Below are 11,345 nucleotides of genomic sequence, written 5' to 3'. Positions count from 1 at the left end.
GCCTGTGGTGGATAGTCTGGGTGGTTGGTTGATATCTCACGAATCCAGTGACTGCTCCCATTCAGGAGCCCCCCTACACCAGTCCTGAAACAAACACTCCGCACCTCCGCTAAGAAAACTAGTCCACTGTAAATACTACTCAGACTCGCGTGTAAACCGGTTCCTCCTCGGGCCTTTTAGGGATACGGGGCTGTCCTAAAAGTCTGTGCTGCGTTTTTTGTAAGTGATGATTCACAGAAAAAGACCGCAATTTTTTTTTCTCACAGCTGTCAATGGAAGAGGTCGGGTGTGCGGTTTGTACCCCTCCGCCGCAGCCCCTTCCCCCGTCCTTTCCACCAACTTCGAAATCAGGGCTCGTGACAAGAGCCCCACCTTTCCATGATTCCTGTAACATCACTCTCTCTCTCTCTCTCTCACACACACACACACACATTTCCTGGATTAAAAAAAAATCACATACACACGTTTCTAAAACAGCGTGTCATTGTGACCTATAACTGTACCACAGAGGGTCGTTTCAAACCGTTTTCCATGGAACTGAAGCTTAATTTTGGCAATCATTATCATCCTCATCGTTTGTTTGCAGAATGAAAACAACTCTTTGAATTTAATTTCATCAAGTGCCTTGATTGTGTCCCTATTTGTCAGGATGACTCGTAACCAGGGGAGTTTCGAGGTATTCTAGCCAACCTGGAAAAAAAGAGAACTTTTAGGGCCCCCCAGCAATCTAACTGACCGGTTACCAATTTACCCCCATTGCAATGCCCCTGCCTCTGAGTTGGATTGCACAGCGAATTTATTGTTCTACAACGTTCCGACTTTCAAGTAAATTACATTTGATAAGACAGAAACAAAAAATACAGGGTACAATTTAGCATCTGTTCTGCAAAAAAGTCAAAATAATACAATGCCTTTATCTTAATCTCATGGGTCAATTAATAATGTTTTCCTGCGATGATGGGTTAATTTATCTTATCGGAAAAACAAAACCAAATTTGTTGAAAGATAAATTAGTTATCTCGTTAAAACAGCCATAATCTCAAGATAACCTCACAAATTATTTTTTTTTCTCAAGTAAGGAAGCGTAATAATCTCGAGATTATACAACAACTAACTCACGATCTTCTGATAACAGCACTAAAAATGTGATTGAATGCATGGCTGTTCTCAGCTTCTGTTTGTCACTTGATGTTTAAGTCAGAATTACACACAGGGTGTGAACACCCTTTGAACCACCCACAACTCCATACTACCAGAGCTCCCTAATACAGTTTCAAACTCGCGTTGTGGAAGACATGAACGAGGAAGGAAAGTAATAATGCTTGATCAACATTTACGATGAGAAAGAGTAAACTAAGCTGATTGAGACACAGAAAGTTTTAAGATACAGAAAGCAGATACTCATAAATGTTCAAAGATCCTTTTTTTCTTTCACGACTTTGTTTACAAAGCTGATATAAAAATTAATCTCAATCCATCCAGCCTTTGAGCGAGAGGCGGGGTTCACCCTGGACAGGTCACCAGTCCATCACAGGGACAACACATAGAGACAGACAACCATTCACACTCACAGTCACACCTACAGTCAATTTAGAGTATCAATCAGCCTCGTCCCCTCTTGATGTCTTTGGACTGTGGGAGGAAGCCGGAGTACCAGAGAGAACCCACACAGGAACAGGGAGAACATGCAGACTCCACACAGAAAGATCCTGTGCTGGAGTCAGGACTTGGACCTGGAACTTTCTTGCTGTGAGGCAACAGTGCTGACCACTGCACCACCGTGTCGCCCCCACCTAAATGTAGCCGGGCCAATAATGGTGTATGAATGCACTTTTATTTACCCTGCAATGACATGTCAAAATCCATGGTCTATGTCACTGCATGGCATTTACTTTTACTCTATTCTGTTTCTGAATGGAGTTATTTTTCTTGGGATAATTTTTGATGAAATGCACCCACAATAAAGAGGACATCCCCGGATTCACTCCTTTAACTAACATCATGTAAATACCTAAGAGTCGGTCTTATTTTATGTCAGCTCACTATTGTCACTCTCACTCATTTGTAAAGGAGAAACTCTATTCCAAAAAAAAAAAAAACGAACCAAAATCTTGGTAACTCGTAGTCTGAAAACTTTCATAATAGTCAATTGTTGTTGCTCATACAAGAATAGCGGCGAAAAGCTACTCCTATGCATGTGGCAACACACCAGGCGTTGTTGGGGTCAGGTCTGGAGAGTATATCAGTGTGTCATCACAGCAGTATGCCCCACACCCACATGTCAAATTGCACTGGCTCCAGGAAGTAATTTTGTGCTCATTTACACCAGCAGCCTATGCAAATACAGGAGCTACGTTCACGCGAGCCTCTGCTGCTTTCAGCTGGACTGGGTCTAATCATGCAGCAAGCCTATTAACTGTTATTACCGTGAATGTGGGACTGGTAGATTTTCAGTAATCTACAAAGCGATAAAACAAACTGTAACACTTTCAGTTCTGCACTTGCATGCAGTTGGAACAACTCGATTGCGTTTGTCCATGCTTGTTCATGGTAGCGCTGCACTGGAAATGACATTGTTTTTCTGTTTTAAACTCAAATGTCTTTTGTAATTTTTTTTTTTTTGCACGTACCCACTTACTCACATAGCATTATGAAACTGAATTACCAGAATACTTGCCATTTCCAATGCAGACATTGAAAAAACTGATTTTTTTTCCTGATGGAAAGCCATATTTTTCATTCAAACATAAATTTTACACGTGTACTTTGTGGTTTTATCAAAAATTTGGGACAATCCATTATTGTCATCCATCATTCACGGTGGTTACTACAAGACCACGGTGTGTTCGACTGTCCAATGTGATTTGGGATTGTATTCTGCTCCTTTGACTGCATACAGAAAGATGTCACTGACGTTTGAGAAGTTACAACATGGCTCAGATTAAGTGGGATGGCCAAACAAGGACACGGTGACACATTTCACACTTTTCACTTGAAAACGGTTACACTTGAGCAATTAAGCTAAAATGATGACACGGTGAAAAACAAGAAAATGGCCTGTCAGTGTAACTGCCGGTTTATGTTTTGTACTTACGATACACTCACGTCATGTGACATCTGGAACACAAGATTACTCTCAGTCTGTTTTTCTTTCAAGGAATCATTTGCTTCAATTTTCCAACAACATACAGATTGTATGACCGTTAACATGCCACAGCCCTACAGTATCCCCAAAAAACAATGAAACAATCCTTCGAAGAACGTATGACGGAGGCCTTTAGCAGCGTTGTCTTAACGGCGCGCAGGGTGAGTTAAATAGGCCGTGTGCTTGGCCCGGCTCTTGCTGTCAATCAGAAGAAGCTGGTTATTCTTGTGGTGAGTTATCATTTCATCCAGGCTGGTAAAAATCTGATAGACGGAGGGAGGACAGAGGAAGACAAAGGCAGAGAGGTGGATGAATGGGAGGAGAATTGAAGCTTAAGAATTCTGTTCATTATGTTTTTTTGTCTTTTCCTTCTTTGATGTCTCCCTATTGAAGGAACAAACCAACTTTTTGAGAAATAGCGTAACTCCCTATCCTCTCCAGAGGGAGACCAGAAGCAGATGTCAGCATACCTCTGTCAAACAAAATTTCCTTCGAAACCGTCTTTGCCTGCATTACGACATAACAATTCAAATAAAAATTAATTCATGTTGAATGAATCAGGAACAAGATCAGAAGTCCTTTCCTGACTCTGCGCAATGATTCAACACAGTTCCTAAAAATTTGGGCAATTAAACAAAATCTTTTTTTTTTTTGATGACTAGAAGAGTGACTGCAATCCTAATAGTAGCTGACTTTGCAGATGAGGATTATTACTTCTGCATAAACCAACATCCTGAACTGTATCTATTTCATGACTTTTGATATAGGTATGCTAACACTTACCATCCATTACCATTTATTACGCTAAGCTACCTAGCAATCTTTGTGAGAGAGAGGAGAGTAGACTATCTTCTTGTCTTGCTCTGGGGAGAACAGCAAATAAGAGTATTTCTCAAAAAGTTGTGGTGTTTCTTTAATCCTCGTGACCTCACCTCTTCATTCTTCTTGCCCTCCTTTCCCAGCGCGTAGCCTTGTGTGTCCTCCAGGAAGCGGATAGGAATGTTATACACCTTCTGCTGGTAGAGCACAGCAAGGGTGAACGGCTGGCGAGCGTTTTGAGCCGAGCTGTATCGGATGAGGAAAGCACCATCCTAAAAAAAAAAAAACAGGCAGAAAAATCGGAGCAAAAACACAGAGTTTGCCATGTTCGGAAAGAGGAATACATTTTTGTACATATCAAACACAGTAAGTGGTGCCTTGAAGGGTCTGACTCACACTTGCCTATAAAAATATAACAATGTCCTCCACTCCCTTACTGTAAACCCCAAAGGTGACTGCTTGGGTGGAAATAAAAAATCTGTTGTGGTTGAAATGGCTCCATGATTGTTTACCTTGTTTACTGTCTGTAAGAGATCCTCAGCTGTCTTCCTGTTGCACTCTCCAGCAAACCACTCTCTGTCCTGAGACATAGAATAAATATAAATAAAACTTCTTCAAACAAATATTCACATAGTCGCGTTGTATTTCTCTGCAGGGCTATACCTCATCACCAAACTGTTTGGTCGCCCTCATAACACCAGAGGAAGCTTAGAAGAGACGGAAAACATACAAATTCAGGTTGCGGAAATCCAGTTTTGGTCAAAGGCAGATGATAAAAATTTTGGATTATATGACATGAATAATCTGAGCCCACAAATGATCATAGCCATTCCACAGGAGTTCCAAAACCAGAAAAAAAGGGAAAAAAGTGAGCTTACTTGTAGGCTTAGTGTCGACTATGTGAGGATTTGGGGTGCTGAAATGAAAATAGGAAGGCTAAAATTAGACACTGGATTTAACTGCTTGCACGTTTTCATTAGGTGAAGTGAATAAATACAATAAATGCAAACAAAGTTTTCAAGTTTACCACATTTAAAGTCATTTTCTACATGTCTTTAGTAAGTCCATTTACCTGAGCTTAACCTCCTTAAGATTTGCTGGCAGAGGAGGTTTAAAAGTAGGAGTAGGTGGAGGGAGTTTAGTTGGAAATGAGGCATGTCTTGCTTCAAACGGAGGAGCTGTAGAGGGAGGATATTAATTAATATGACCAAAATGATCGTTTCTTGGTTTTAAGGAACGCAAGAGTATGAGTTAAGCAATTTTACCTGTTTTTATGTCATTCAAGGGAGGCAAAAAGGAGTTCTGAAATCGAGGGGAGTCATTTTATTGGAGGAATGGAGCTTAAATTAGTACATCAGAAACTGAAATACTGAGTGAGAATGAAAAAAACCATTGGCAGTTTAAATGAGAGCAGAGTTTTGCCTGTAAGATGATAAGACTAAGTGCTCAATAGCCCAGTAGACACACTCACAGACTCTGCTCTGGGAACTGGAGGTTTCATCCTGCAGATAGAAAGCATGTACGTTCATGTTTCCTACCAGGAATTGAAAATACAACAGTGTACCTGCTGTATTTCTGCTGTGGAAAGACAGCAGCATCATAGTATGAATGGAGAAGGAGTGTGTATCGGTGCAGGGTACGTCACCATGATGAGACCTACATGGGAATGGAGGAAGGTAGAAGAGTCTTGGGGGATGGAGGCATCCTTATTGGTGTGCGGTGCACAGGAGGGCAAGCTGACGAGCGGGAAAAATATCAAATTTACTCGACTTGCCACGATGTGGAATCTGAATCGTTTGCAATATTTTCAAGTTGTTCAAACAACCGTGAGGCTGATTCTAGTGATGCTTAGTGGAACCTACCCGCTGCTGGTTCTAAATACAGGGCATCAACATCTTCCTGAAAGATGAAGAGACCACTATTGAATTTGCAGAAACAATGACAGTCAATTAAAAAGGATTTTTAATGCTCAAATATTCTTGGGGAGTCTTATTATTTACAATGCAGCTTTTTCCACACATAGAATTTCAGGTTAACCTTGGACTGAAAGATGCTGGTATTTATAACCCTAAGTGAGTGACTGATAGTTAAAACCATTGCTGGCCACTTGAGGGCAGCAATAAGCAGCTGATCAACTATTAAGTTGATAACGTGTTTGCAAATAGTTGATCATTTACACCCAGCTGCTACAGTTTCATCCACTCTTGAGGGATATATCTTCAAAATGTTCCACTGTGTTTAATAACGGTGTCTGGAATTTAGATCTGGAAATGTACAGAGGGTTTTTGTTTTAAAGGGGTTCCATGAAAATAGATGAAAATGACACCACTAGAACCTTGAAAGTGAAGAACTGTAAAGTTGCTGGTTGACCAGTTAAACAATGAGCTAAAACTAAAACCTGCCAAGTCTGGCTCTGTCTCTCTGCACTACTTAAAGTTTGAAAGGAACGACGATGAGCAACAATAACTGACATTACTATGAATACGGAATCATTCAACAATGGCATCAATTAAACTTACCGGTTCCTCATTTGGATCCAAATATACATCTGAAAAGAAGAAAACAAAATATAGAAAATGGCAGACATACTTCACTCTGTCTTAATAACTTCTTGAAGATGGAGGCATTACAGGGGGCTGCCGCCCCGATGGGTGCACCAAAAATTGTGCCCAGGGAGAAAAAAACAAGGTGCTGTGACTTCATACATCCCTCTTGGTGTGGAAATGCTCCCAGATTTACCACTGTGAGATGCTTTCATGCATTCAGCATCAATGACAGTTGAAGGATTAATCTAGTAATTAGTTATTTATCTTAATTTTGGGCAATTTGAGAACAGTGATCTTACAAATTAATCCGCATTCAGTTTTCTTGGGTGCAGCCGTTGTAGGGAAAGACACAAGGCTGCGGTCTCTTCATGTGATTGGATCATTATTGAAATCTCTGCTGGTTGGTTTGACTGACTGGTCGTGATTGTTATGTTTATGAATGTTTGTAAAAGTAATTACTACACCTTCCTCAACGTTGGAAACAGGAAGAGGAGCAGATCGCACAGGTGGAGGAGCCATTATCTTCTTTCTTCCAGGTTTGTCATTTCTGTCTATCTCAGGAGCTGCGAGGGAGACAGACAGGATGTAAGAAGACCAGATCAGAACAGAACACATCGGCTCTGTTTTCACACTTGCAGAGGAATGACTCACGCTTCTTGGTGTTTGGATCAAAGCAGAACTCCTTAGAACGTTGTTGAGGTTTCTGGGTGACGGAGGACAGCATGCAACAACAGCATCAAAGTTTACATCCTGAACAGGGATGTTGCTAAGGTATTCTGAAGGCCCCTGGCAAAAGAGACATTGATGGGGGCCCCTCCCCAGCTTCAGCTCTGACCACTTACCACCCAATCCCAGAGTTAGTGGCCTGAGGGCCTTCTGTGGTTCATCACTGTCTCGCGTACATGGTCAGTCATAGAATTTCAAAGTGTTCTCTAGGGGTACCGCTATGGAATCATGCATTCTTGCATTCCAGGCAAATGTGTGTTTTACCTTGCCTGTTCTGAGCCCCCTGGTCCTGATAGATACAGACGAACTCAGACTTCCAGGGTATTTTATAGTTACCAGAAATTTACTCAGCCTCCGAGGTGGAGTAGCTTGCCTTTGTTGAACAGCAGGACTTGAGGTTGTTTCTGTTGAGGGAAAAAGTGGCATCATGTAGCAGAATAATAGGCAGAAAAATGATTGTGTCATCAGATGCTGTCAGAGGCGTTTGTGTGTTGGCTTGGTATTGTGTTACGTCTTCTATTTTTGAATAATCATATTTAAAAATTATTGACGGACATGCAAAATTAGAAAAACTTTCTGAACTTGAGATGGTTTTTGCCCTTTTTTTAAATAACTTTTTAAAGTAACTTAATAACTTTAAGTAACTGCCTCTTCTTTTTGTTCCTTCTTTTTAGCTCTGACATAAAAAATCTTTAACGAGACACTTAACCTCTTTCCCAACCGAAAATTAATCGATAAGACCTCTATTTTCTCGTTGATGCCTATTATAGAGCCATGTTACCCAAATAAACATTCTCCTCCACGTGTCTGGGTGGAACTTTGACAGCCGGGCGCTCGCAGGGAGGCGCTTCATACATGTCCCCCTCCTCCTCATCCTGCCGTAGAAAACACAAAGATGCATGCAAATTAACAAAACGCATAATTGAGGTTTTGTTGTTTGTGTTTTTAAAACTGGAGGATCACGCAGTATGATGGGAAATGATGGAACAGGAAAACGAATGAGATTCTTTTTTCCTTTTTTTAAAAAAAAAAAGAGTCTTTAATAACATATTGAGTTTCTTACAAATTCATCCTGAGGCCAGACAAAGTCCACATTGTTGCCTGAAACAAATAAAAAGAAAATAGAACTTGAAACCTGAAAATAAACAATCAAGTGGCCTTAAAAATAGTTTTTAAAGGTGTATGGTCACTTGTCCTTCTGGGGGGAGCTGGAGGGCCACTATGTCTGAGAGGAGGGGGAGAGGGAAAAGACATGTCTCAAAGATGCTTCATTCAAGTAATACAGTATAAAATACATTTTGCTTTTTGGTCACTCTACTTACAGGCTCTTCAGTTTTCCAAAGAAGCTCTGAGTTAACAAAGAAAAGTCAGTGTTAAGATATTTTAATATTTCAAATAGATATAAAGAAGCATGTAGATGGCCCCAGGTGTCAGTGCTGCGTGTGTGGTATCGACAAATTACTGCGCGCATGCTTCTTACTGAGGAAAACATCACCAGTCGACGTCACGTCAGACCTGAGTCAGTAAAGGATTATTCTTTATTGGAGTATCTAGATTATTCTTTATTTGAGTATCTTAAATGTTACAATTGAAACTGTTAATAAAGGCTTCATAAAACCCTGTGGTCATAGTAAAGCCACTGTAAACTGATATTGATGTATTTTAAGCATTCAGTTCTGCATTTATTCCTCTTATAAATTATTGGTCCTATCAAATAATAGAAATGTCTCCATTGGCTGTCATATTAAAACTCTGTTGAATGGCACACTCTAATATCATTAGATATATTGGGGTGTTTTTTTCTTCTTTTATTCATCAGTGTGATAATTTCCAGTTTTATTATTGCTGTTTTTCTTGTGTTTGACTGAGTTTAATTATGTGGGGTTACTTCTCTATTCACTATTTACATATGTATTTACCTCAGATGAAATGTAATTCAACGAATGTGAATGTATCTGACATTATAGCACATGTTACAATGTGTTCAAAGTTCTTATGTGGAGACGTTATCACATTAGTTACAGCATTTTGTCCGAATAGTAAATACACTTCATAAATATATCTGGTCAGGCTGGAGTTAGCAGAGATAAACACCGATGTCAAACTAAATCAGGAAGTACAGCAGCAGTATCTGTGTTCCCACAGTGTCACATCTCCACGATGAGGGAAGTGGTGGTGTAAAGTAAATGATTACTATGAATGGACAGGGTGAAGGGGAGGGTGCACACACACACGGACGCGCATGTATTTACCCTCAAGACAGCAGTTGATTTAGTGTTGATAGGTGATGAGCAGTGAGAACAATGTTACCATTCTGCTATCTACGACCCACACAGAAATATTTGCATTCTCAAGTCAGATCATGTTTCAGGGGCACAAGGTTCAAGGTTTGGTTGAACTGCTTCCAACCCCCCACCCACCCCCCCAGTATGAATTAACATGACACAAGTTTTAAAATGTCACACTTTTGCGACAATCATATTCTTAAATCGCATCTTTAAAACTTGAGTTACGAGGAAAACTGACTTGAATTTGTTTGAGACGTCAATGCTTATGAATAAAGTCAATCACATGATGAGTACTCCATACTTTTACAACGAAAAGGAATTTATATTTACACAGTAGTTTGTCCACCTCTGACAATGAAAGTGAATTCAAACTAGCCAACAGCAGGAAATGGAAATAAAGCTACGCGACCATGAAGTTAAATCTGATGCAAAAACCCACTGAGCAACATTCAAATTTGATAGATAATAGAAATAATGTGTCTGCTGTGTCATAAGCAATTATATTTGCTATAAAGAGAAAACATTTTTGATTTTTGATTCTAGAGAGACACGAGTCAGACAAGGGATGAGTGTGTTCACACTGCTTCACACTAACCTTTTTCAGTGTTTGCTTCCGACATCTGAACCTGCAGGTGAACCCTGTATTTAGACATAACTTCTTTTCCTATTTTGGAAACGATGACGTCATGTAAAGGGCAAAATAAAGTAAATTATGAAGCAACTCTTTTATTATCAGCTTAAATTTGCAGTAGACAAGATGTAAAGCTCGACGTAGAAAAAATGACTCTCTTGGCATGAGCATCACTTCAAAACTACAGTACAGTTGTGACGATGAAAAAAAATAGTTTCACCTGCGTTCGTAGAAGCATTTTGGAAATTTGACAGCAGCATTGTTGACAAGTAAATGTGTTTGAAAAAGCGAAATAATTTCACGTCTGAATTTAAAGTGGGAAGCTTGCATGAGATTTACAAACGTGGTCAGAAAAAATTAACGTTTACAGAACTGTCAACCAAATCCTGGGCATATTTCATTACGCTTTTATTTCAAATCCATTGATAAAGAAGCAGATGACTGTCTAGTTTTACTCTCGACTAAAACATTTTTGGGAAACCGACGTCTGTAATCGTGCTCACTTTGTTTTCACGTCGTTTTTTTTTGTATTATTATTTCACACTCCACGTAATTAATCACAGTCTCAACAACAATGTTGCGTCCATCCCAAATTCAGAACTCCAAAAGGAAAACACATTGAAATTAAATTCATTACATAAAAGCAACTAACGTACAGTACTTCCTTTTAATTCCAACCGTAGGTACCAGAACATAAAACAAATGGTGTTAAAATTAGACCGTACGTTACCATTGTCATGATTTGGGGTTGAATCTCTCAGCTCGAGTCATGAGAAAACGTCTCTGTTTTCGCTTCTTGGATGCAAATGGAGTTAAAGGTTGAAAGCAGGCGATGCACAGAGACTGTGAGGAACCGCTGTACGTGACCAACATTTGCATTTCCTACCTGCGTGCCAGCCTCACCTGCTGCTGACGCGTCTGCCTGCTCTCTCCCGCAGCGACGTGCTCCAGGCCACATTACAATTAAACACTCTTAGTCTTGACTCTTGATTTAGCTTGAAGCTAATGGAGACTGAGTGACAACCATCAGCTACAGCAACAAAACATTAAAACAACTGATTTGACTGAAGAAACAAACAAAACGAAACCCTTCCAGTGTGTCGCTCATACAGAAGTGCCGAACTGGGAATGTTGTAGCTTGTTTTTACCTGAAATCATAGTGTTTGTGGACTCTTGAGAAGATACAGCTG

The 11,345-nt window shown here is 40.0% G+C and overlaps 2 protein-coding genes across 6 annotated transcripts in view; both read right to left on the bottom strand.

Annotated features, from left to right (window-relative positions):
* The window catches only part of cltcl1 (clathrin, heavy chain-like 1), a 27,540-nt gene extending 27,432 nt beyond the window's left edge, over positions 1 to 108 (bottom strand). For 2 of the 3 annotated variants that reach the window (XM_086206596.1, XM_086206597.1), the window contains exon 1: positions 1 to 108. This exon is cut by the window's left edge and continues 176 nt beyond it. The gene's annotated coding sequence lies outside the window, so the exon portion shown is untranslated. The other variant, XM_086206598.1, reaches the window with a different exon arrangement.
* An 808-nt stretch (positions 109 to 916) lies between these two features.
* LOC147260149 (uncharacterized) lies at positions 917 to 11,046 on the bottom strand. Of its 3 annotated transcripts, XM_086206594.1 has the most exons (19): positions 10,886 to 11,046; positions 8,559 to 8,584; positions 8,427 to 8,461; positions 8,300 to 8,337; positions 8,018 to 8,111; positions 7,573 to 7,640; positions 7,162 to 7,213; positions 6,975 to 7,073; positions 6,484 to 6,512; positions 5,827 to 5,863; positions 5,625 to 5,700; positions 5,436 to 5,466; positions 5,230 to 5,266; positions 5,037 to 5,142; positions 4,843 to 4,880; positions 4,628 to 4,671; positions 4,477 to 4,545; positions 4,078 to 4,236; positions 917 to 3,408 (listed from the first exon to the last, which is right to left on the bottom strand). In XM_086206594.1, exons 1-19 carry the CDS (start codon positions 10,892 to 10,894, stop codon positions 3,292 to 3,294), a joined length of 1,164 nt encoding a protein of 387 aa, XP_086062720.1. In that variant the 5' UTR covers positions 10,895 to 11,046; the 3' UTR covers positions 917 to 3,291. The 3 variants fall into 3 exon arrangements, with proteins under 3 accessions (XP_086062720.1, XP_086062719.1, XP_086062721.1); XM_086206593.1 differs by lacking the exon at positions 10,886 to 11,046 and having other exon boundaries at positions 8,559 to 9,659; XM_086206595.1 differs by lacking the exons at positions 8,427 to 8,461; positions 8,559 to 8,584 and having other exon boundaries at positions 10,886 to 11,044.
* Positions 11,047 to 11,345: the final 299 nt, after the last annotated feature.

This window comes from Aulostomus chinensis, chromosome 6, assembly GCF_037954235.1.
Source record: "Aulostomus chinensis isolate RoL2024-O1b breed Wild chromosome 6, RoL_Achi_v1.0, whole genome shotgun sequence".
NCBI lineage: Eukaryota > Metazoa > Chordata > Actinopteri > Syngnathiformes > Aulostomidae > Aulostomus > Aulostomus chinensis.
Note: the sequence above shows the minus strand (reverse complement) of the source record. Positions and strands in the feature narration are given on the sequence as shown.

Coding starts and splice junctions, on each gene's coding strand:
- LOC147260149 (XM_086206593.1), bottom strand. CDS start 8,728: ATGTTTTCCTCAGTAAGAAGCATGCGCGCAGTAATTTGTCGATACCAC. Junction 5,701..5,826: donor GTATTTAGAACCAGCAGCGG/GTAGGTTCCACT, acceptor CCCGCTCGTCAG/CTTGCCCTCCTGTGCACCGC. Junction 5,267..5,435: donor CAGTTCCCAGAGCAGAGTCT/GTGAGTGTGTCT, acceptor CCTCGATTTCAG/AACTCCTTTTTGCCTCCCTT.